This window comes from Festucalex cinctus, chromosome 3, assembly GCF_051991245.1.
Source record: "Festucalex cinctus isolate MCC-2025b chromosome 3, RoL_Fcin_1.0, whole genome shotgun sequence".
NCBI classification, from domain to species: domain Eukaryota; kingdom Metazoa; phylum Chordata; class Actinopteri; order Syngnathiformes; family Syngnathidae; genus Festucalex; species Festucalex cinctus.
The window spans coordinates 17,969,775-17,996,862 of NC_135413.1; the positions used below are offsets into that span (position 1 = coordinate 17,969,775).

At 37.5% G+C, this 27,088-nt stretch overlaps 2 protein-coding genes across 4 annotated transcripts in view; one reads left to right on the forward strand and one right to left on the reverse strand.

Annotated features, from left to right (window-relative positions):
* Positions 1-1,941: 1,941 nt before the first annotated feature.
* On the reverse strand, positions 1,942-11,784 carry LOC144015887 (carboxylesterase 5A-like). Its single transcript, XM_077516334.1, has 13 exons — positions 11,544-11,784; positions 7,781-7,982; positions 7,544-7,682; positions 6,570-6,703; positions 6,213-6,366; positions 5,946-6,050; positions 5,042-5,143; positions 4,813-4,953; positions 4,635-4,715; positions 3,964-4,105; positions 3,654-3,803; positions 3,148-3,220; positions 1,942-2,283 (listed from the first exon to the last, which is right to left on the reverse strand). Exons 3-13 carry the CDS (start codon positions 7,637-7,639, stop codon positions 2,100-2,102), a joined length of 1,362 nt encoding a protein of 453 aa, XP_077372460.1. The 5' UTR covers positions 7,640-7,682; positions 7,781-7,982; positions 11,544-11,784; the 3' UTR covers positions 1,942-2,099.
* Positions 7,569-27,088, forward strand: part of zfpm1 (zinc finger protein, FOG family member 1) — a 104,887-nt gene continuing 85,367 nt past the window's right edge. The window contains exons 1-2 of one of the 3 annotated variants that reach the window (XM_077516330.1): positions 7,569-7,702; positions 7,783-7,877. In XM_077516330.1, the coding sequence (XP_077372456.1) occupies positions 7,677-7,702; positions 7,783-7,877 (121 nt within the window). In that variant the 5' untranslated portion in view covers positions 7,569-7,676. Of the gene's footprint in view, positions 7,703-7,782; positions 7,878-11,577; positions 12,057-15,901; positions 16,029-27,088 lie in introns of those variants that run through there. The other 2 variants (XM_077516331.1, XM_077516332.1) reach the window with 2 other exon arrangements.

Consider the following 27,088-nt stretch of genomic DNA (forward strand, 5'->3'; position numbering starts at 1 on the left):
CAAACCTGCACAACACTTTTTCTTCTTCTTTTTTTTATTATTGTTATGATTATTATTATTACTAATAATAAATTTATTAGACAGAGGAAGAAAAAAGAATTGGGAAAAAATACAAGAAAACCTAAAACAATAAGCAGAAAGCTCCCAAAACTTTCATTCGTGTAAAGGTCCTTCCAGGTCAGTTTGGTCATAATGTCACTCCCAGATCTGGGTTCTTATGCTGATATGCCCTTGAATGAAATTTATGCCAAAATTCACTTGAGCTATGTTTCTCTCGCTTGCTCTTTTTAAAGGGACACTGTGTAGAATTTTTTTAATTTTTTTATTTTTTTTACAATTTTTTTCAATGTTAAACCAAACTCAAATCAACTCAACTTTATTTATATAGCGCTTTCAAACAGCCTGAGCTGTCACAAAGCGCTTTACAGAAACACAAAAAACAAACATACAAATAAAACTAATCATTTCTAATTAATCTACAACAGTTATTTAAAATTAAAGAGTTCGTTCATAATTTGAGAGGATATGGAAAATTTACAATACCCAAATTTAGAATAAATTGCAAATATTTTTGTGTGTCAGTATGTGGTGTGAAATATTGGAATAGTCTGGGTACTCAACATTAGCAATCCCAAAATATTTTCAGATCTAAAATGTTATATAAAAACATGGTTTGGTCACAATATGTCAGAGGACCTTGAATTTATAAATACTTGGTGTAAATGTGTCCTTGCTGCTGCTACTGCTGTTATTGTCTATTACTAAAGTTGATATGTATGTTTATGTCTTATTCTTGGAATATATAATGTATTACCATTGTTGGTATGAACCATAAGAATGTGATATCTGTTACCTATGATAACATCACCATTATTAGCACTTAATAATTCAGTTAATGGTATGCCATTATTTGGTATATATATTGATAAAAAAAACATGTTTAAGATAGAAATACTGTAACTTGCAGGAAGTACTGTATATTTGTATTTTTATAGATTAGAGACGGGGGTGGGATTAAATAAATTTTCTTCTTCCCACTCCCTTTCAGGCAGAATCAAATTACCCGCTCTTTTCTCTTATTTAAACTACAGTATGACTTGTTGCTGCTGTGTTCAACTGTAAACTATTGCCTGAAATAAATGAAAATGATGATGATGATGATGATGATGATGATGATGATGATGATGATGAATTTCAATAATACCTGTATACCAAAAACCAATTCTTTCACATCAAAGTACTTTTTTTTTTTTTACATATATTTTATCATAGGTCCATTAATCGCTATTTAAATTACACTGGTCACGCCTCACCTTGCAGAAGGCTGACATGTTTCACTGCCATCTTTCTGCCACAGATACCCAAAGGAGACAAACTTAGCAAACATAGTAACTGGTGGTAGGCTTGCAAACGGTTGTCTCCCTGAGGCACCGTAGTACGCATGCTTAAAAATGTGCGCTTTGAACTTGCTTGTTACATTCTATTAGGTTACAACTAGTTGGCAACAATTTCTACAAACTGTTTAAACTTTTTTTTTTTTTTTAAACGGTGACTGCCAATATAAAGTGTTGTTAATCTTCTTTTGTTTTTCTTCGTCATTATCATTAGATTATATCATTACATTATATAAGTCCATTTTGAGTGAAAATAAATGTTTTTATTTTGACACTTCCCAAAGAAAAGTATTATTTCAATTTACAGACGTCATTACTAGTCACCCGCTTCTGCCCTCTCTAGAGGGCCATTCGACACCACTCCATAAACACAAAACTCACGAAAGGCCGAATGACACTACTGTACACCTTCAAATGGATTACAACGGTTGTATTTTTTTTTTATTTTGATTTTATTTTTTTTAGATTCTAAGTGATTGCATCCATTGTTATGAAATATGAATCAGGTGAATAAAAAATTCTTTTTTTTTTTTTTTTTTTACAAAATTGAGTAATGTGGATTGAATTGAATCAGAAGCACTGCTGTACTGCAGTCATTGCTCAAAGGTCATTAGGGGTCATGCAACTTATTAGTAGCACAGAGGTGTAAAACAATCTCTATTCTTGAAGTAGTAGTAATGGACACAAAGCAGTCATTTTTAGAGTTCAATTTCCAGATATGGTTGCAGCAGCTAACATTTCCATTTTCTGAGGGAGAGTTACAGTTGCAAAATGGACTCTGTCATTCTTCAGTTTCTGTCTTACAGTTTGTTTCACATCGAGCTCCATGTACTCCTGCTTCTGCTTGTCATACTGAGGCCAAGCGACCACCCCTGGGCCATTGGGTGAGCTAAGGAGAAACATGACAAAGCCTGTCATTGCAATGGTCAATGTATTTAAAAAAAAATGTATTTCTTTAATTAAGGACACCATCCACATCCTTTTTTAAGTAAATGTGGCCTTTTTTGTTGCTATTGGGGTTAGCCATTTTACTTAATTCATTAAAAATGAATGTCTTGATACTGTAAATAGCCAATCTTGTTTCATCACTTAAAATGTTAATGTTTGTCTTGAGTCTGCTTCTGGGATATTTTTCTTCCAATGTTCCCGTGGTCATAGATACACATCAAATATATCATAAGAATAATGGGAGAAATTAGGGATGTAACGATATCCAAACGTCACGATATGATAATTATCACGATATTGTGGGGATGTTGGCAATATTTAAAGAAGGTCACAATATTGTAAAGAAATGAACTTATACTAAAAACAAAACAAAAACAAAAACAAAATATTGTGCTTTTTTTTTTACATAATATCAGTGTTTTGTTTTATGTTTTATTATTATTGTTATTAATATTATGTTATGTTGTTAATTAATGCACTCACACATTGATTTCCTCCACATATTGACTTGCTTCACAGGCATATTACGTGACCCCCTTCATCTGACAATTAGTGTAGAGGGACCAAAACATCCCTAATTAAAATTAAATTGCACTCAAAAACTAGCCAACAGAGGTTGCTACAACTGCACAAATGGAAATCAACCTGACGTTTTGAACAGATGTTCTGTTTTTTAATATCATGAACATGACGACGACGATATTGTGGCAGTTTTAATATCACAATATCACGATATCATGCTCATCGTTACATCCCTGGTAGAAATATCAATAAATGGATGGCTGGAATTCTCATTCTTACTTACCCAGTGCGCACAAAATTGGCCCAGTATTTCATTATAGTTAGACAATGTTGTTCATCCTCTTTCGTAATGTTTCCTGAAAATACACCCAAGAGAATCAGATAAGTCAAATGGACAGCCAATAGCGACAATAAATATTTCACACTCACCACAAAAACCTGTTACATACAGTAAACCAAATAACCCACTCACACAAAAAAAAACTCACACACAGCAAAAAATAAAACAAAAGAAGAGCTACACTAAAACTTTATTTTATTTATTTATTTATTTATTTATTTATTTATTTATTTTAACCTCAACAAAAAATCCTCTCCCTCACACACAAGAAAGGTAAAAAGACTGTAAGAGGTTTTTGGGTGTACTTTATGTGGGCATTAATGTTATTTTTAGCCTCTATGGCACTTCAGAACAATCAGTTCATTCGTCCATGACATCAAAATGCCCCTATATTACACTTTTCCATTTCATTTAGCCTGCAAAGTATTTTAGGAATTACAGGTACATACCAATAATTTTTACATTTCGACTCCAGAAACACCCGCCAAACACAAAGTTGACATCGTCTCCATGATCTGCCTTCACGAAAATGGGCCTGGAGTCTTTGTGCATCTCAGCACGATATCCAAATTCATACATATAAACTGGATTGCCCGCATCTAAACATGAAACACAACTTAAGTGCAATTGACGGATGGACAAGGTCACTCAGAATGCAGCACGTCTGAAAAATGTAATCTTCAATTCTATCCTACTGTATGATGTTTACAACAGACTAAAGTAGCACTGTGTAATAATATACATATCAGTATTTCTGACCTTTGAGGTAGTCTGCCACTTTGACCATTGGCAGCGTCATCAAGAAGTCACCCATGAGCTCAGTGAATCTATCTCTAATGGCATGTGAAGTTTGGGCGTTTTTCAGGTATTCGTCCACGATGAGACCATTGGCTAAAGAGGCCTTAAATCACAAATAATGGTGCGCACATTAGAGTTTATATTGTCAAACACAAAGATCATGACAGCTTTACATTCACGCCAAAGTACAGTCAATCATTAACACAGTCTTATCTCATTTTAAACACTACGCTAACCGACTTTATCGTCTGCGCAAAGGCAAAACTATTTTGGGGAACTCTTCCCTTTGATGGAGGAAAACAAATTGAATCAAGTTGTCCAACCTGACTAATCTATGCCTTGGAGATTAGGTTGACTGTTCTCCCTTCATTCTGGTAGCTAACTACAGTTTTTATACCAGGGCCCAGAATTAAGGTCAAGTAGCTACAACCAGCAACTGCCACCAATGCCTGTCAAGCAGCAAGCAATGCATCCAAAAATACAGCAACTAACAATCATGAACACGTTACAGTCGGCCTAACAAATTTTAGCAACGGAATAACTGCGACCCCTGGTGTTCTCATCAGGAAACAATAATTTGAGGTCCTCCATATACTGTGTACTATTGAAAAAAAAAAAATCATGGCGCTCACCCCTTCAGGATTGAACATTTGCACCATAGCATGAACAGACTCTCTAGTCATACCGTTCTCCCATCCAGGAAGAGCAAAACTCTGCAAACCACATCAAAAACATACAACTTGTATTAAGATAAATGTACTTATTATTGAGGACAGAAACATTATGACGTTTGGAATTAAATGCATTAACCTGAGGCAGAATCCATCCAAACTCATGGTTGGTTATTCCCATCAAAACTGGAACTGAGATAACTTCTTTTCTTTTTAGAAGCTCCTCTGCAGTGTCAGTCAGAAAGACACCGTCGACCACACCTCCCAGGTAAATTTTCATCTGAACAAAAAAATAAAAAATAAATTAAAAAAATCAAGTTCATTCTACTAGAACTTTTGCTTCTACATACTTCATGTGCTCCATTTACCTTTTTAGTTGCATCAACTAACTCATCTTTGGTCTTTCCTCTCAAGCACTGAACCAGTTCCTGTGACGTAATGTCGTAACATCCAGTCAGGTTGGCTACAATCTGATTGTTAAGAAATGGTGAAATGTAAAGATTAAAAATATAACTACAGTAAATGTGCACACACAAATATCACTTTCTATTTTGGTTTTAAGTCAAATGCCATTAAAAAAAAAAAAATCTTTAAAGGGATACTTCACTTATTTAGCCCATTATAGCAATAAAAAGTTAATATTTTGTCTATAATTAATTTGATACTTTCATAATTTTTCACATACAATTAGTACCTTTAAAAACACATTTTGCAACTTACTGTCGACTGAAAATGACATCACAAGGGGTCAGGTAACCAATGACACCTCACCTGTTTTCTAGGTTTGGTCATGTGACATTCACAAGCTGATTTGTGATCGGTTACCTGAGCCCTTGTGATGTCATTTTCAGTCGACAGTAAGTTGCAAAATGTAAGGTACTAATTGTGCGTGAACAATAATGAAAACATCAAATTTATTGTAGACAAAATATTAATGGTTGACTGCCAAAAATGGCTAAATAAGTAAAGTATCCCTTTAATGTACAGCATAGATGTAGTTTGTTATCTGCACTTTGTATATTGCTTTTTGAACTTCTGTCAATTTAGTACTTTTAACTCCACGTGTCTTGATAGACATCTGTTTGTTTTGCTTTGTTTTGTTTTGAAAATAAATACTTTTTGGTCTGTGAGTACTGCTCTCCTGCTTCGTCTCTCTCTCATCAAGTTCATACTTTAGTGTGTCGCACAAACATTTGCACAAGCAAAAATCTTCCGTATTGAGTCACTGACTCCCCGATCAAAAGTTACTCCTAAATGCTTTAGGACGCATACCTTGACGAGACCTGATGAGTGTCTGGTAGTGTAGGCACCAACTGTTGCAACCCCACTTTGAAAAATTGCCCTTTGGAACAATCCTTTAGCAAGCGGAGACAGAGTCTGAGGAAGTACAGCATATTAGATTAGATTACAAAATACATCCATAAGTATAATGTAGAGGATGTATTTGTAAAAAAAAAAAAAAAAAAAAAAAAAAAAAAACAACAACAAAAAAAACCCCGTTATATATGATTTTCTGTGTAAGTGACTTATTTCTTTTACCAGTATAGATGCACTGATGCCACCTGCGGATTCTCCAGCAATGGTAACCGCTTGAGGATCACCACCAAAAGCCTCAATATTTTCCTGCACCCACCTAAGAGCTGCCAGCTGATCCAAGAAACCCCAGTTGCCTCGAAGATGTTCATCTCCAGTGCTGTTGGAATGTCGTCTTGCCTCAATTCAGGTCATTACACCACAAACAAAAATCTTGGAAGCATCAACAACCAACAAACTCGACATTCTTTTATAAAATGGCTTTGTTTTGTTTTCATGTCTGACATGTAATTATAGAAAAATACATCGGTAACGCCACACAAAACTGAAAAGTGAGCTAATGTACTCTGCGTAATGTCTTACCCCAGGAATCCCAGAATGCCGAGACGATACTGAATGACAACCACCACTATGTTTTCATAAGCAGTCAATGGAGTACCATCATACTGAGAGGCAGCACCCATTACCAGACCTCCTCCATGGAGCCACACCATTACCTGACAATCACAGAGGACAGATCTTTTTTTTAAGTGTTAGTTATGACTAGAAAGGAATGTTGACGGCCGAATGTCCCTTGGGCATGTAAAAATGTAATTCAATAAAGGTATGACGCTAAAGTTGTACCAAAAATGCCTGTAACACTCAGAAAATTTGCTATGATTGTACCTGTACAGCATGGTTATTATAGTTTTGAGATTTCCATTATAGTTAGTTTTTATTTCGTTTTGAGTTCTGTGTTTTACATTTAGTTAGTTTTAATTAGTTTTTAGGGCGTCTATGTTTGTTGCTATTATTTTTTAGTTATTTCAAAAATGCTAAGTTTTGTTTATTTTAGCATTATTTTTTAGTTAATTAATAAATAAATAAATAAATAAATAAATAAATAAATAAATACTTGCGTGCAAAAAAAGATTGCGCCAAAGTCAAGCACACAGCTAGGAGTGATGTCATCTGAAGGTGCTTCTCTATTGGCTGCTGCTAGATGACATCACTTCCGTGTAAACACGCTTTCAAACGTCCTTATTCGGGAAATAAATATACTTAAATCACATTTAAAATCAACACCAAAGGCTTATGTACTAACTGAATTACCAAAGACGAGAACTAAGGACATTTTCACTAATAGTTCGTTTTAGTTCGTTTTATGAATGTAAAATCAAATGTAGTTTCAGTTTTTGTTTGTACTTTATTTTGTTAACAACAATGTTTTTCGAATTTTAGTTTTAGTTATAACCTTGCTGTACAGTACTTTTTTAAGCAAATTTGAGCTTGGACGATTGTTCTTTCAAATTTGTATTTTGTATGTACTGAATATATCTGCAATGTCCGAAACCTACCGGCAGTCTATCACCTCTTTTTGCCTCGGCTTGAGTGTATACATTCAGATACAGACAGTCCTCCGAAAGTTCTGGTGGAGTGTATTCTACTGACATAATTCTGGAAGCATTCACAATTATATCAGAGTCCTGAATGCACCTGGGAACAAATAAGAGACGGTGAGATTGAAGCTGTAATATGGAAATCGTATTATCCTCTCTGTGTCCATTCATGATTCAGTGCTCATTCACTCTTACAGAGGAGGCTGGCGTGTGCCATCTCTGACCCCCTCCCAAGGCTCTGCATCTTTGGGAGCAGCTAGTCGGAGATGCCCTACTGGAGGATGGGCAAAAGGTATTCCTAGGAACTGCCTTGCTTTGATCTCTGTCCCTTTCACAGACACAATTTCTCCTCGGATTTGACCATTTGTCAGTGATACCACAAGGTCAATGCTCCTCCCTAAAGATGTAAAAGACAGTTAATCTTGTTTAAATATTCATAATATTACTGTCTATCCGTCTCTGTCAGTCCATCCATCCATCCATCCATCCATCTGCTGTGTAATTAGCTGATTACAGAAAATGTTGCACATGCTCCTTCCACATATCCTGGGATGGTCAGCACCAGAATCTGAAGTAGCTGTGAAAATCAGCACCTTCAAATTTTGCAATATACTCTGCTGCACTGAGCTGAGTGTACTGGACTCTTGGTTATGAGTGGAGGATGGATAGAGTGAAAATTTGGCAGATGGGTCCGTGCATAGGCTGTTGTAGTAGAGACAGTGCTGAGCCAAAGTTCACAATTTATTGGTCTTTCGGTGTTCCCACTAGAGGTCACACTTGGCCTTTAATTCTGAAGACAACAATACCCAACAGGGTGCCAATCATCGAGCCAAATACATATTGATTTAATACTCTTTTCAAACTTAAAACAAATAAATTCAGACTAACCAAGACTGACAAAAACCTTCTCAAAAAATATTTTAATGCAATATCAAGTTTGTAACCATTTACAGCAGTAGTTGTCAAACTTTTTGCACCAAGAAAAAAAAAGACAATAATAATAATAATAATAATAATAATAATAATAATAATAATAATAATAATAAAACAACTATTCATCAAGTTTAAATTTTCATCAAAAACGAGGCAGAGGTTCGTGAGTGAGCTGTACTTAAATGTAGGTTACTGTAATGGATTATTTAAAAAAAAAAAAAAAAGTTGAAGCCACCGTAACATTCTGCACGGTTTAAATTTTTAATTGATTCTTTTGCGGGCTGCATTCCTCAATAGTGGTACTCGCACCACATCTAGAGAACCACTGATTTGGACTAAAGATAACCTGTTTTGTTAATTGCTTTTTTAAAAGGCTATCTATTTTCTTATATTCAACTATATCTCACCTGAACTTTCTCTGTTCCTATAGCTTTGCAATAATCTAACAGTTACTTACAGACAGCTACAGACTTCACTTCACCGAGACAAATGGTCCAGACAGGACTGCTCTTGTTGTAATTTGTATTGCGTTTATAAATAAAAGGTATATTCTTGCCTCCAGAGGCAGGCTTCACATATAATAATAATAATAATAATAATAATAATAATAATAATAATAATAATAATAATAATAATAATAATAATAATATATTACCTTACCTTGTGTTTCCTGTGCTTTCACTGCTACAGGACAAAGCAGATAGGCAATGAACAGTAGCATTATTTTCATGTTGAATATACCCAAAACCAAGAACTTTTGTCCTGTTTTTGTCCTGGTCCTGTGATCTCCCCCCTTAAATTTACATGCGCCCACACGCTTGTCAACCATAAACGTCACAACAACTGCCCGGTTTAAATTCTTCATTGATTTGACCTCCAATGAACAAACAGTACTCTGACCGCAGAGTCATAAACAAAAACCTGTCCTTTAACCACTCCAAGTAAAATAAAACTAGTTAGAATCTATTATAATGACGAGACAAGAGAAATGTGATCCTCAAATGCCTGTTTATACGTCTTTTGTTCACCTTGTAATTAGCATAAAGCTTTTCAAAAAATTGTTTGAGACACATGAGACCTTATAGTGTTTATCAAGGCCTTTAAATTAATTGAAAAAGGAAGGAGCATTTTTAAAAACAAATGTTTTTTTTTTAATTAATTTTTTATACAAACCCAAACAAATTTTCAACAAACTCGGATGGATTGACATTCAATATCCATTTAACAAAATATGAAAAAAAAAAAAAAAGTGTTTAAACAAAAACTAAATTTGCGATTATGTGGTGCCGAACTGGTAATATGCAGGGGGCGACTGTAATTTTAAGTTGTAATACTACCAGTCGCCACTAGAAGGCTGACATGTTAGATGCGCTTATACTGGGTCTTATACTGACCTATCCTGTACTACAAAGTGAGAAGGTCTAATAATTTTTTTTTTATTTTTTTTTTTTTTATGGATTTGGAATGATATGCGGGACAAACCTAGTACCTCAAAAATAGAAAAAACTTTGAGTGTGGCTTTTTTTTTGGTGATAAAAATGAAAAAACAAAAAACAACAACAACAACAACAACAAAAAGAGAGTTCTTGCGCTTAATGTTGGTTTCTTGTTCAGCAGTTTTGTGCCATCTTTGAATAGTCCACACGGATATAATGTCCCAGTGTTCTCCTTTCAGCTCTCGAACTATTTCAAATAAAATTTTCCCTAATCTTTTTTTGATGAAAAACAACTTGACACACAATTACAGTGGCTACTATAGCTCCATGCTATGAGCTAGCAAGTTAGCCAGTATTAGTTAGCGGTCGCATAAACATTAAAATAGTTTAGGATTTTCAAGATTTTGGGATGGCCTCATTGGTGTATTCCACTAGACTAGATCGTCACCCTTGCCCATCTCCACATTCAGAACCATAACAAAGGCAACCTAGTAAGCGGACCATATTAATTAAAAATAATTACTTGTAGATCATTAATATTCATTAATCGGACATAGACAGAGAGAAGAAAGTGGAAGAAACAATTTTTGCTTCTAAAGAAAATTATAGTAATGGTTTTTTGAAGAGAAATTGTCTTAATATTTCAGTCATAAAGTAGGTTATTTGTATCTTTGCATATCTAGAAAAGCTCTCTACAAGTCTACAGGATATAAACCAATTTATTAGTAGTAGTAGCACCACTTTTTTTTTTTAAACTAGCCTTATGGGCTGTGTCAAATGGCATTTTTAGTATGTGCCGCGGGCTGCGGAAAGATGCATTGCAAGCCGAAAAATGTCCCCAGGGCCACAGTTTGGACACCACTGCCAGCAAGTGCATAAATCAATACAGAAGTAATCGATAATGATTTGGTTGGAAGAGGATTAAATTAAACCAATAGATTGCAAGGGCTGATTTATGGCGGTGCTGTTATGGAGTTCATTCGCATTTTGTTAATTACAAAATGACGTCTCGAGGTGGAGCCCACGAACAGAACACAATATTCACTTGACTCCATAGGGAGATGTGGAAAACAGGCTGAATAGTGGACCAGAGTTAAGAAACACTGGTCTAAAGGTTGACCACTAGATGCCAGCATTGAATGTTCTAAGCAGAAATGAGCGGTAACGAAACATTAGTAAACGACTGCTTATCTCCCAGATCGCGGTTTACTGTACTGAAGGGAACTGCAGGTCACACCTTCATTTGGGTTCACGCTAACCTAAAGATATTAGTTGAACTCACTATTACATTATACTATGTTTATATATTTGAAGAACAATTGCGTTGCATTTTACACATAATCGAATCTTAAACGTTTTTTTTTTTAAATTATGCTAAATATAATGAAATAATGTGTGTCTCTGGTTTAAATATGGACACATAAAGACAATATATGTGACAACATAGTTTTGAGTGTTTTATTTTTTAATATATATATTATTATTATGAAATAAAGACATGCCATTCACAATGTCAAATAATTTGCGTGTTTGAGTTCCTTAAAACATTCATAAGTTTGAACCAATAAGAGAGGAGTGCGATATCTTACGTCACAAACAAGGGGCAGTCAGTCGTACGCCGTCTTGACCGTGGTTGTTGGATAGTGGTACTGTACCCCGCTTAAGAGACGGTGCAGACAGACAAGGGGGAGGACCGATGAGCTGACAGTCCAACAGAAGACAACCTTGGACGAGTTTCCACGGAAGTGTTCGTATCTAAAGCCAAACATTTGGCATCGTTGCCTGGCGCGGAATAACAACGTGGACTAACGTTAGCAAAGCGCAGAGAAGGCGAGGTGTGGACACGTTTGGGACAGTAAAGGGACGGAGCCACAGGTTGGTGCTGTGGCAGAAGATATCAAAGTGCAAGTGGGTCATGTAGATTTTTTTGTCCCTGACCCGAGCGACGAGTCGCAGCAGCGGAACGGCGGAGGTCGAACCCAAAGCAGAAGCGAGAAGACTGAGCGCGCTGCTCCGCCTCTCCGTCCGTCCGACTGGGATCCTGGTCCCAGGAAGAGCCACAATGTCCAGGAGAAAGCAGAGCAAACCCCGGCAGATCAAGCGTAAGTCAAATGAAAGCACTCGTTGTTGTGTCTTTTCCAGTCCTTAATCTGAGTCAAACTTGTCGGACAAACTGAAGTACATCGCTTGTGTACGCTACAGAGGGGCCGCTCCATCCTAAAAGTTAATAAGTAGGACAAAGTCCAACTATAACGCGTGAGTTTTTCTACGGTAGCAGTTTTATTGTACCTTTTTATCGGAGTCAACTTTTTTGTGTATTTAAATTTACATATACGCACATCCTTAAAAAGTGTTGTCACACTACGTTTGTCCTGCTCCCAAGACAGAAAAGATTGCAATGTTCTCATCAAAAACCTTACGTTTGCATTGGCAGCCAAAGCTGTAGCCGAGACTTCCTGTTTAATTCTGTTGTGAACACGTCAGTGTGTTCTCTGAGAAATCCGATGTGAACAGAGATAAAGCAGCGATCAGATGTGAGCCATGATAAAGATTAAAATTGGATCATTTTTTTATTTGTTTTCTGTCTGAGGCAGCGCCATGGCCCCTGGTGCATTTCCTGCTAGGCTTTTCACTTTTGTTTTTACCCAAGAGATGGGGCGTCAGATAGGCTGATCATTCCTCCCGATTGCTGCTTACAATTAGACATTTTTGCACATTTGTTCTTTTATGCCAATAATGATTGAGTTCAAATGTGTTTTGTTGCTTTGCAGTTTTAATCATGCATAGTTAATTTAAAGTGGCACTTTGCATTATTCCATGAAGTAATGTTTTACTTTGAATGCAATATTGGGAGAATGCATTGCAATCCATTTGATCTGTTTAAAAGAAAAAAAAGTCTAAATGAGAAAATCAACCCCAGTTGCCTAAGCCTCCACCTTTTTTATTTATTTTTTTATTTTATTTTTTATTTTTTTATTAAAGCATCAATTGAAACTTTAGAACTGCATGGAATGACTAGAAAAACATTAGTTCCAGGTGCCATCAAATGAAGCTAGCCTGTGACGTGTCGTACATGCAGTAGATGACCAGTCGCATGCTTTGGAAATGCAACTATAAATAGCTCTTTAAGATATGACGGGACAAATTAATATAAACAATGTAAAGAAGATCTGTGAAAACCATCAAGTTGTAAATAAATAAATTACTGTAATTTGAAGTTAAAACTAACAGGAGGCTGTCCATTTTATTGTGTGGATATATGAAGGTTGGATATTTCATCCATAAACAGGAAATTTATGTTGTAACTTTCTAAACCTAAATCCCCAAACAGAGACTAATTTCAGTTCAATGTGGTCGGAAGTGTGTGACTTAAAACCAAGTGACAGCGATTTGCGGCTACGAAGTTCATGGAATTGTGAATGATTTTAAAGTCCCAGCAGGATGCTTTTTATTCATCTGAAGATGTGGCTGTGACCGGAGAAAAAGAGATTGTCTTAGTCACCACAAGACCAAAATGCATGAACACTTACATTACTGAGATTCTAACATGTATAATAGTCCCAAAATTTTATAAGCAATGCATCACATTTGTGCGCTACATAAAAATGATGAGATTTGTTGCCATTTAAAGATTTGGAGAACGTACTCAATATTATCAATACTTTTCTTTTCTTCATAATTAAGTATAGCCGGTGCTATGTCCAGCAGGCACCGTCAATTCTGGAAATTTAATCCAGGGCAAGCAGCTGATAAACCTCAGCTTGGCTTTGTATGTGTGAGTGACAATAAGAGAGGCGTACGGCACTGTATGTGTACATCTCAGGGGTGTCATGGCTGTCTTTATCAGTGCTTCTAGGTCCCCCATGCTTCCCAGTGCAGCAGGCCTGGCTGTAGTCGAGGCCAGCCAGCTCTCAGCCCCGTGACTCTCTTGTGATTTGGCAGACATTTTGATAGGAAAGAGTGAGGAGTGATAAGGACTTTGTTGATCTGGGTTATGAGGGGGTCCAGCAGAGGTGTGGGCCTGCGCTGATACAACTATATAAGCACTGTTAAAGCAGCGGTCCGCCATATTGTTTTGAGTCTGGTACTTGTTGTCATTTATGTGAGGTATTGGCAAGGCAAGGTAAGGTTCTACAAGGTGGCAGAACACAAAACACACCACTGTCTTCTTCATGTCCTTCAGAACAATGCATCATTTCTACTGTTATTTACATTGCAAAGATAATGACGATTGGTCTGTTCTTTTCCCAGCCATTTTCCCTGAAGCACCCCCTGTTTCTTCCGGCTGTTTTACTGGATTTTGACTGATTTTGCAAGGCCCATAGAATATTGTGTTGTATTGCTATAAAAACATGGAACCTAGCAAAAGAAAGATTAAAGTCTCTTCTTTCATCAGGAAAAAAGTAATTTCTATCTATTTCCGTTTTGCAGCAATTAGCATTAGAATATAGGTAAGCTTCATAATTATTCACATATCTGCTTAGAATTGTGGGGAAAACAGCTTGTTTTCTTCATGGCCCTGGTTGATCTCTTATACTCTGCTGCCACCTGCTGGCGGTTTTTGTAATTACTACAATTTTTTCCACCCATTCTCTGCAGTTGAGAGGCTGCATCAATGCCTTCTGTATGCTCTAGCATAAAGCCCCCATAAAGCATAAAGCCTACATCTTTAGGACCCATAATACATTTAAAATAGAACGTATTTATATGTTTTTTGGGTGCAAATGAGTTAATTTACTATGTTCAATAAAAGGCATTATATTTATATCACTCACCACACTAAATAAAGTCGTCGGTTTCCTCCTCACTCCAGGAGTGGGGTTCTTTGCTGCAAGCGTCAAGTTTGAAAAAAATAAAAATAAAAAAATGAACAAGTGGACGGTATGTGCTGCTTTGAAGACCCCCTTTTTCTTTTATCGCTCAGTTCCTTAGACTCCAATATTAGATTTGGCAGAGACATCTTGTGTTGAATTACAGTTATAATTCTTGAATAAAAAAAAATATATACAAGTAAACATCATTAAGCATATAATGTATACATGTATTTAAAGTAAGTTGTAAAATGTCTGAAGTCCTATTGTTTATGTTTAACAAATTTAAGACATCATAAATCATGTTGTTTCTACTAAGTACTGTCTCAAATGTTCTCCAATTTCGATACTGTAAATGTATAAGATTGTATGCTGAGAAAAGTTTCTTGGGAGGAGCAATATGGCGGCCTCGCGGCTTCAAAAGTCTTGGCCTGTCGGCTATTCGGTCATATATTTAGATCAGTGGTTGTCACTCATTACCTAAGGCAGAGAATTAAGTCTTTATTTTTTTTTTATTTTTTATTTTTTTACATTTTTGTGGCTGTTAATAATTTAAAAATGCTACTTACATGCATGTATGTTATGATGGAAACAACTTGCCACTTTTGAAACAGATTGACTCGGGATCATTAATTCTTATTGGAAAATAGTTTATTGAAAGCCAATAAATAAATAAATAACCTGTATGCCAGAGTGGGTTGTCAGTGTTTAATAGGCTTTTGCTTTATAACTTTGTTTCAAATTAAAATACTGTAGCATATTTGTGTTTCCTATCAAGATTCTTGTTTGCATTGCCGAAGATCCAACATGTGATGGACATTTTACTTTATTTTTTATTTGCACTTTTGCTAAAACCAGCCAAAAGGCAAACTCCGCCTACAGTCCCGTTACAATGGAGTGGTACATAAGGACAACATTATACTATCCCCCAACAACGCTATGTTAGGTTTCAGGCTTTCTTGTGGCCAATAGAAGAAGAGGGTGTTTGTGAAGCAGATAGATATTTGTCTGTCTTTTTGTGCGTCATCCTCCCCTGCAGTTGGAGATCTTGGAGTCTGATAAGGCTCCTCTCTTGATGGAGAGATAGGAGTGAGGGAGGCAGGGTGGAAGGGAGGGGATTCGGAAGGCAGGCAGGCAAGCAGCCCCACTGAGGCTGGATCCCTGGGCTTATATTTTGGCAGTTGAGATGGGAGACGTGATAAAACACGCCGGTGATCACTGCTGATGATAACAGAAAGCAGAAGAGAGAGAAAGAGATGAGAGGTAGGGCAGATGGAAGCAAAGATGGAGATTGGAGGCCACATTTTAATTACTTTTGGCTGTTGCATGCCATTCTTCCAGCTTTGTCGCGCTGTTGTCATTAGTTTTGTTTGCGATTGGCTGGGGGTGGATCTCCAGATAAGTGAAGAGGAGAAAGGCAGAGCGGGGTGATAAAAGAGACGAGATGCAGAGGAGTGGACATAGTTGGGTGGTGGTGGTTAGGTAGCAATAGAGTGAAAAAGCGTGCAGAATACATAGCTGTTAGATGAATGTGTTGTGGTGTGTTTTTAATGGCAGTGCAGCTCTGCTGCTACCCCACCCTTCTGTGGAAGATGTTTGAGGCCGATAAGAAGGCCTGCTGATGATAGATAGATAACAGCAAAGCAGATCCAGAATGCTGATTGCGTGTGTGTATCTGTGTGAGAAAGCTTGGTTTCTATGACAGCCAAGCTGGAGCTTCTGAGGTCAGCATGAATAATAGCTACCTCCTACAGCTTAAAGCAAACCTGGAAGCCTGCAGATCCCAGACAAGGAAATCACAAAGCCAACCTCTTTTTTTTTGTTGTTGTTGACTTTATTTCCTTGCTAACTTCATGAAAGTTTACAAATAAGGTTTGTGTTTGTCAAACACACTCCTATAGATTGTGGTTTGCTTTGTGAAAGGAACCATGTTATCAATCATCAATGTGTCATGTTTCAGTTTTGGGGGTTGAGTTTTGGTTTAGTTTTGGGTGTTTATGTTGTCTTTTGTCCGGTTTTGTCTCCCCTACTCTTGTCAAAGTTAACCTCGTCCACCTGTGTGTGTCGCCCCTCGCCGTTTGTGTTGCTAATTAGTGCCCTCTGCCTGCTGTGTTTCCCAGGTGTGACTTGTTAGTGTCTCGTTAGTGTATTTAGGGAAGTGGTGTTTGTTCACGCGTTGTGGTTGTTGGAGCATTGTCTTGTCTTGTCTTGTCCTGTCCTGTCCTGTCCTGTCCTGTCCTGTCCTGTCCTGTCCTGTCCTGTCCTGTCCTGTCCTGTCCTGTCCAGGTGCTGTGCTTTGTTAATAACGTTTGCTATCGGGTCAAGTTTCTCCCTCACGCCTAGTCAAGTTTTTCCACGTTTAGTCAAATTTCTCCACGTTTAGTCAAGTTTCTCCACATTTAGTCAAGTTTCTCCACGTCAGCTCAAGTTCTCCACGTCAACTCAAGTCTGTCCACGTCATCTCAAGTCTATCCACGTCAACCCAACTCTCCACGTTCTGCTAAGCTATGCCATGCTAAGTCTATCCACAAGTCTATCCATAAGTCTGTCCACATCATGCCCAGTCTGCTCACGTCCCGTCCAGTCATTTATTTAGTCATAGAAAATAAAGCTCCATATATTGTCCTTCGCATTTGTCTCCCTGCCGTCTTGGGTCCATCCACCACATCCACATTATGACACAATGCTTGTGTCATGTACCGGTAATTATTTCATGGTTGTGTGCACAATTGAGAAATGAATAACTTCTATTTAAGAAAAACTGAATTGTAATGCTTAAGCATATCTAAATCTCTCTCTCACATACACACACATGCATACATTGTGCCTTGGTGGCGTTCCCTTGTTTTTTCTTCTTTGTTCTGCTTTTAGCTTGATGTGAACTTGCGATAAGCCTCGGGGCCCGATCTCCGGTGCAGATAGAGATTGCCAAGCATGATTAAAGTTGTTATCTGGCCGGAGCAGGCAGGAGCCTCGGCTTCACCGCAATAACAACAGGCCTCGGTAGGAGCAGCCAGGGTCTGGACCCTGGCAATCAGTTCCACTCGTAATGGGATTAATGTTGTTGTATAATTAGATGATAGGTGTGAATGCGCTTCTTTCCTCCCTGAGTCTTTTCACATTCATTCAAACCATATCTTTCTCCTCCTTCTCCCTCGCCTCCCCTATCTCTTTCTTTGCACCCCCTTAACAAGCATTGTCGTTGATTAATTAAATTAAAGTTAATAACATGTATTACTCATTCCGATTAAGTGTAAGATAGAGTTGACATGTTAGGAAATTTTTTTGTTTGCGGATGCTTATCGCCAGTTTTCGCTTTTAAATCCTCTTTTCTCTGTAAAAGTCATAAGAGTGCAGTCAGTGCGAGTGGAGAAAAAGAAGAGCGAAGTTGCTGAATCAGCAGGATGACTCGCACTTGGTTTGATTCTACTGGCAGATATTAAACAAGCTAGATGGTGTCTGATCTGGTTATTGGAACCTAAGAATTCTCATGCTCTTGATCAGATAACTCTAGCTTGAGAAATGCATTGAACTGCAGTTAGCAGAAACTAATGGTATGCAATGCATGCACATTCTCTTTGCTCTGAGGAGTTTGTAAAAAGACCACAAACATCCTTATTTAACTACATAAGAAATAAGGCCTCACGAGTTGGCCTATTGAGGACATATCCTGTTTTGGATCAATAACTCCCTTATTTGTTTTTATACTTTGCTTGTGAAAGCTGTCATTTTAAACGCTGGGAGCAGTGTTTTACACGTGCATATGAATATGTTTGCTTTGCGTTTATCTGAGCACAGCCAGCAAAGTGCATGTGTATGGACGCATGTGGACATATGGTCAAATACACTAAAGGGGGAAGTTGGCCGGGTTACAAAGGAAACACCATTTGTGCTCAGTGTGCAGATGAGTTATTACCCTTTCCTGCTATTTACCTAGGGAAAGGCACGTTGAATTGGGCTCGGGCACCGCGTCACCACCACGACATCGTCATTCAGCATTCTGGAGGCTACGACAAAATGTAATCAAAGGCTTTCCGTTGGCTAATAAAGGCTCTGCGTTTGTTGCCTTTCTTTGCGAGTCAGAAATGAGTTAAAATTCTACAAGATAGACCTCAAAACGAGAGTATAATACACATTATAATTGTTTGGATCTCTACGAAAGCGACCTGGAGCTACTGCCTCCTATATGTGCACCAGATATTTTCGCTTTCGTTGTGGAAAAAATTATGTGCAGTTCACCAATGGGTGGGAGCAGGACATTCAGATGGTGAAGCCGGCGAACAATCAACCTTGAAGCTATAAATACGACATGTACATTTGCACTCTCTCTTTAAGGTTTACGTTTAGCTGCAACTAACGTGTGCTCTTGCTGAAAGTCATTATGGGAAACATACTTTTATAGCATTTAGCCTACAAGTACGTTCAAACCACTGACCTGTATAAATGACGGGATAGCCGATAGCCCATACACGCCAGTGCCATCCGTTGAAGTCACAGGGCAGCCATCTTGTTACTCCAACCTCGCAAGCAGACTACTGTATCAACTACTATAAGGTATACGTACAGATGAGGCATGTACAGCTCGTAGGCACTTAGTGTAATGCCGGAAGCGGGGTGGAGGGTTTGTGCTGGGGTGATCACTATTTTTTAACACGTAATTTTTTTTAAATTACTACTTTTTTATTTGTTTTTTTTTTGCCAGCTCTTTCCCGAAAGCTTTGTGAGGACTTAGATCACAGTTGATATGTGTAGGGGTGCACTTGTATGATGTGATTGACTTGAGCAACTCAAAAACCCCACCAGTCTTTGCACGAAATATATTTGCATGAACACACATTCTCACGTGTCCACCTGCAAGATTTTCGGGTCACCAGTGTTAGCTCTTTTTGCTAAAGTCCGTCATGTCTTAGAGGATGTTTGTTTAGGAGACAACTGTGGATCCACATGCTCTCAAGCTCTGGTCAGAATACCGCTGGACACTTGAAGGTGTGTGGATAAGAGAGACGCACACACACAGCAGTTGTTATGACAAGCCCCCCCAGTGGCATTGATAAGACTGTCCATTCTCTCCTACTGTTCAGATTTCTCAGTTCTAGCACAGCATGGCCTGCTTTTAGCATGCCGAGATGTACTGTTAAGCAAGTTGCCTGTTATAAATACCATTATGGAAAAATGCAGAAAATATTTACGGCAAGGCAAGGCAAGTTTATTTGTATAGCACATTTCATACACAAGGCAACTCAATGTGCTTTGACAATGACGATGTTTGGGTCCCCTTTTACCAAAAGACTAAGATATTCAAATGAATTAAAGCCTCCCAATAAAATTTCTTTACACTGAAATAGAGATTTAAAAATGGCAGCAAGTCCACCACCTTTTTTTGCCATTACGACATTTGTTCACGAAACAAAAATTTGTTGGTGTTGCCTCATTCAGAACAGTGTTGCAGGAACCTTCTGTTAGCCATGTTTCACTGAGGAGAAATAAGTCAAGATCATATGTCATAATAATGTCATGAATCAACAATGATTTGTTAACTAGTGATCTTGTATTTAGTAGCGCTAGTCTCACAGTGGTAATCGGAGACGCTGGTTTCGTCAGAGGTCGACAAGCTATACTGACGAGGTTTGTAGCTTCTGACTTATTTCTTCTCATTTCTTTGGCCAACTTTCTGTTTCTTGTAATCACAGGAATGCTACAAGCTTCCTTGGGTCCTGACTTATTCTGGGGACACACGTTTCTTATATTGTATATGTAGTCTGGACCCAAAGCATATCAGACCGAGCTGTAGTTGAGATTCTCCATAGACAAAAATGGAGGTCGGCAGGTGGGTAGCTGTTTGCTGAGGCTTGGTAGAGTCAGACGATTAGTAGATACCTGAAGGAGATAACAGTCAGTATTTAAGGAGATAACAGTCACTTCCAGATGACACACGTTGACATATGACGCCTTGTGCACTGACATTGTCTTTTTTTCCTCCCTCAATTTCATTACTTTTTAAAATGGTTTCTTTTCATTCACAGTATATAATCTGTATTAAAATTTATAAAATGACCTATTCACATGTTTTACCCTTTGAACCTATCCCCACATATTCACTTAAAAAACAAATTTGTACTCTTTCTGATGTGTAAACAGTTAAGTAATATAACTCAACTCATCTTTATTTATAAAGCGGTTTAAGAACAGGCATTGCTGTATACAAAGTGCTGTACATAAACATAAATATTGGTGCAGTACAGAATAAGGTAACGAAACAAGAACAAAGCAAACATTTAGAAGTGCGTATACAAGTTTTTTTTTTAATATTTTTATTTTTTGTTACAAGTATTTACATTTTACATCAGTAAATTAATAAGAAGTACAGTGCCAAGGAAGCATGCTGATGGTGTATATCTTGACTTGGAGACAAGCTTTGTATGTTGGGGAGGAGCTAAGTTCAGCCTATTGACAGTGCTTGCAAAATGTTCTTGAGCGCTAACTGTGAACGGGACTTTTATCATAATCAAATCAAGGCAATATATTTTTCAGGGTAATGTAATATAAGTTTTTTTCATTATATTAAACTGTTTAGGGATCATGGTTTGTGGTGATTTTGAGGTCCAAACCATATTATTAATATAGCTAATTATAAAATTTTGGAGGGCACACTTTCTTTTTTTTTTTTTGCTGTTCTCAGCAGGACTCTGTCCCAAGCGAGGAGTTACTGTCGTTTGGTCTGTTTATACATTCTTTGGAACATAAACATTGTGCTAACTTTGCTGTTTTATTTGCTGTATAGATACACAGTATAAAAGATACTTTTAGTGTCAATCATCTGTGACATTATTCTATTATTGTCCATATGTCTTTCGTATAAGAGACTGTTGCAATGGAATTTAATTTACTGTCGTATCAGTTTGGTCTTTGTGTACTGTATTATTAATTAATTAGATTTATATCTACAGTTTAGGCCAATTTAGGAGAGCTGTGTTGTTTTTTTTTTCTTGAGTTGAGAGTCTCATCACTTAGACATCTACTTGCATGCCTGCATGTTTTTGGTCTGGTTCTTTGTTAGCTGTGAAAAGATATACAAAGCAGAGTGTGAATTGGATTTCCTTTGTATGTATGTTTAAAAACAACAACAACAACAACAGCAGCAACAACAAAAAAATACAACACAATCTTGCCCAGGTGAAGAGGGCAAAAATAACGAAGAGGATGTGTTTGAAAAGAGGAAATTGGGAGGTTGAGAGGCAATGGGGTGATAAGGGTGACTCAGCACGATAGACAATGGGACTAGAAAGACGAGATGCCGTATGATCCTCCTGGGATCCACCTTAACCGAGGAGCTTAGACTTGTGGCACCTCTTGTTATCAGTCTCTATAAACTGGCTTCACCTTTCCCTTAGATCATCTTTAGCAATACATTTATTGGGAAAAAATATGGGAAACAATAACACATTTTCTCTATATACATTCCATTTTAAGAGACTCTCTTGTCTGCTTGTTTGCGTGCTTCCTTCTCTGTTTTATCAGCTGCAGACAAGACCTCCGGAAGCTCAGTCAGTTGTTGCAGTTACATCTGGCTGCCAACAGAGGATGATAAAAGCCATAAATAACGTCTCCTTTTTTTTAAATGCAATATTTATCTCCTTGATTGCATTTGTTTAACTAAAGAAGGCCCTTACAAGTAAGCACCCCTCCCTTGTGTAAGTTTGTACATTATGAGCGAGCATTGTTCTATTGATCACTTTTGGATGTGTGAGTGTGAAAAAAGGATTGTCTGTGCATTTGAGTGAGGGAAAAAAAAGCGTAGTAGCACAAATGTATATATGTTGGTCTATTGCTGTCTGAAAAAAATACAGAACTCAAGGTTTCATTTAATTGCATGCACCATTTGTGGACTCAAATCATAGTGATACATTTGTCATATATTATCAATGTTTGTGTACCCGCACTACAATATAAAATGTGAAATTAGAGTGACCTATTTTAGTGTTTTGTTGAAGCTTCACGTCACAGCTTACAGTATTTGTTGTACAGTACTTAATTAACCTCAGATTAAAAATGTTTACATAGTATTTTATTATTATTTTTTTTACATTCATGATTGAACTACTTTTTTTTTTAATTATTATTATTATTATTTTTTTTTTTACAATTTATACTCATGCAAGACAGCCCCTTAAACACCACAGGGAAAAGCTGTCATTTTTCCTGTGTCACTGTTTTTTTTCTTTTTCTCTCTCTATTATTATTTATTTTATAAATGGCACAGGCATGGAAAGTCGGAACAAAGTTGACCTTTCACCAATGGCACCTGTGTCTTAATAAAATGTCATGTCCTGTCCTGTTGTGTTGAAAGCTATTGTTGCTGTCCAGCAAGTATTTTGCAGTTCAGTAGATAGTAGACTAGACATCACACATCTAATGCGATTGCATGATGCTGTGTCACTTTGTGGAAGCACATACAGTACACTTGCTGAAATATCCCACCGGGTCTTTTGTTTCAGCTCTGATGTAAATTTGTCAGGATCTCTGTCTGTATAATCTGGTTGATTTTGAGCCCAATTTCTCCTCTCCAGTCAAAGTCAGCAATGGCTTGATTAACTGATGTCTGTAAAGATGATTCTGCTTGATTTTTCTGTGGTGTTGAATGTGTTTAGTGTTTTTCTCAACAACAACAACAACATATAAGCTAATAGCTAGCTGAGCATTTTCTCCTTATTCTACAACTTATCCTGCTTCATTCAAATATTTTGTTTCTCCTACATGAGATACAGGTATCTAGGTCAGAAGTGTAATCTAAATAAATGTCTAATATTTTAGCACACAAATTTTGAGAAAATAATCAAGATAAACCTTAAGTAAATGGAAGAAGTTAGTATGAATGGTTGGTTGTCCATGGCTATGTTTACATTACAAGGTGTGATGCCCAATTCCATTTTTTTTATTTGTTAAATCTTTTTATGTACTTGACTCATTCACATTACAAAAACAAATGCAACTTCTCACGTGATATGAAACACATTCGCAATAAGCACGGCCTTGAGTGACACGCACCCCCCAAACAAAAAGCACGTTACTTGGCACAATATTTACGGAAGTAAATACGATCCCGCGTGTTAGGGCTCATGTTGTCATCTGATATCGACATGAGTGTGGCGGGAGGAGGAGAAATATTTTGGAGGTATGAGGCTACGCTCCCCGATTTCCTCATTTCATGGAGGCGTCTAGTAACAAATGAACCATCTGTGTGGCTGAGTCACCACAATTGTCCACATTATGCTTCATGTTTCAAGTTGGATTCAATTTAAATCAAACCGTGGCTACAACTTTGCAGATTCATGTACTGTATGATTGTCATTAGTAGGGATGTAACGATGTCACGATACAATATTATCACAATATAAAGCTCACAATCCAATAATTATCACGATAGTATGGGGAGTTTGGCGATATTAAAAAAAAAAGGTCACAATATTGTAAAAACAAAAAAAACAAAAAACAAAACAAAACTCATATTTAAAAAAAAAAGAACATAATATTGTGCTTTTGTACATAACATCAATGTTATGTTATTATTAGTTTTTTTTAAAATTATTGTTATTATTATTATTATTATTATGTTGTGTTGTTAATGCACTCACACATTGAGTTCCTCCATATATTGACCTGCTTCACAGGCATATCACGTTCCCCTTCATCTGACAATTTGTGTAGATTTTCAAATTGAAGGGCTAAAACATCCCCAACGAAAATTAAATTGCACTAAAAAACTAACCATGAGAGGGTGCTAGAACTGCACAAATGGAAATCAACCTGACTTTTTTTTTTAACAGAAGTGTTGCATTTAAATATCGTGAACATTACAACGACGATATTGTGGCAGTTTTAATATCACAATATCGCGCTTATCGTTACATCCCTAGTCATTAGGTCAGTTAAGTACTGTTCACACTGCATGAAAAAGAAATCAGATTCATACATCAGGGGGCGGCGTGGATCAGTGGTTTGGTGGTTGTCTCCAAACCCAGGGGTTGTGGGTCCGATCCCATGGCATTGTGACCATGTCAAAGTATCCTTGAGCAAGATACTGAACTCCTAAATTGCTCCTGATGCTGCGTCATCAGTTGTTGAATGGGTAGTCAAAAATGTAAAGTGTTTAAGGGCCTTGTAAGGTGGAAAAGCGCTACATAAATTAAGTGCCATTTACCATTTACAATGTTACATATTGACAAAAAAATAAAAATGGAATTGAGCTGCAGTGTGAACATAGCCTAGACGTGCCTTGCAACTAGCTGGCAACCAGTCCAGCGTTTACCTAGCGTCTCGCCCATTCAGCTGGGATAGGCTTCAAATCATCCAAAACCTAAATCAAGACAAGCAATATAGCAAATGAATGGTTGGATAACATTACAATAATAATAGAATGCATTTTTGTAATATTCCATAAAATTCCCCCACTGATGACCAGGATTAAACTAATTTGTACTTTTCAAGCTTATTAAAGCCAAACCGTGATATTTTTTTTGGGTGTGTTGATCTAATATAACTTAATAGCCCATAGAGGCAGGATGTTTGACTGTAAACACGATCCAGGCTAGTAGACACACAACAACCAACTGCGACTCAACGTCACTATTTGACTTTAAATAAATAACAAAGCCTCTAACGTGTTTTCTCGCTCCATGCTAGTTTCTGAATCATATAGCAACCATCCTCACCACCTCCACCTCTGCCTCATGCTATTCCATCATTTTATCATATGACTAATATTCTACTCCTTTTTCAAATAATCTTCCCTCTCAATCCTGATTTTTAAACTCTCTCTATCGCTAGCCTTCCACCTCAACTTCTCTATCACCTTTTCTTTCATTCCATCTATCTGCTCCCCGCTTCCACCCCCTTTCTCTGTCTCCAGCCAGACCCTAGCCTTGGCGAGCCAGGTCTTGGCGGTATGATAATGTGGAAAGTTGAACTGGCCCCATTACAGCGAGGCTGATGGTAGGTCCGATAAGGGCGTTGATAATGGGTGCAGATAGCGCTGACACAGCGGTCCAATAGCCCTCGCCCTGCCCCCCCACCCCCTCCCCATTATCATTCCTGCCCACCGATGGGCTTCCAGAACGCTATCTCCTCTCCATTTCCACTCCTGCGACAGATAAGGATGGAAATACTGACTTCATAGCTGACTGATTAAAGTGTCTGCCTTTCTTGATAATACACAGATAAATTATGTTTCTTTCCTTTCTGTTCTTCTCTCACTCTATTGAGAAAGGGGGTGGGTGTAACGGGAAGAAAAACCTCTACTCTTTTCATTTCTCTTTTCCATTGTTTTTTTTTTTTGAGGAGGAGGAAGATGAAATGCAGAGAATGTTGAAGGAGGAATGGCACATTCCGTAATGGTCATCTGATTGGAGAAACTGTGTTCATATGTCGACCTGTGTTTTATTAGCACATCCTGTATTGTGTGTGGCACACACATACACAAAAGAAGTGATTAGTACTAGAAAGTGAACTTGCATTAGTGGGTTTTCTGGTCATAATAAAGGGAACAACAATGTCCAGAAGTAGTAAGACATATCGATGGACAGACAGATTGTCAGTGGGGGCACACTGGTCTGTTTGTAGCCCAGTGAACTGCAGCTTGAGCCTTTTCCAGGTAGACTTCTTCCTTTAATCACTGATTGTGCCACTTGAATATCAGTAGAGATCACTGATGGATATGCTCCCTGTATCCAAATCCTCTAACACATTTGTGTTTTTATTCCCCAACTCACTCCCACTCCCCTCCATATCTTTCGCTATATCCAGTTATCTGTCTGTGTGACTGAACATCTGTCACACCTCTTTCTCCCCCTTCCCAAAAAGAGAAATTCCCCTCTTTGTCTGTGATCTTGGTGGTAGGGATGACCATGGACAACACCAACATCAAGTCCTAATCAACTATATGGGAGAAGCAGTATTTGATTCAGGTCCATCTGTTTTTAGTTTTATTTCAGTTTACATGACTGGTGTTTCTAGCAAGCCACAGTCTTCAATCGAGCCTCTCAGTTTCATTTTCTTAAAGTTTAACATACAAAACAATCTTAGTTCAGGTTATGGTGCTAAGAAAATGTAAAAGACCTACACACACTTACACATTAGAGGTTAGCCATCTATTCTGTGTACCACTTGGCATCATTAGAAATCATTGTGGTTAAAGATTTTGTGATACAATTTTAAATATCAATTATTGGTACTAAAGTTTTTTAGCAGGGGTGGGAGAAAAAAATTGATATCGCAATATATTGTTGCGCTCTCTGTTGCAATAAATTATCGATACAGTGACAGTAGAT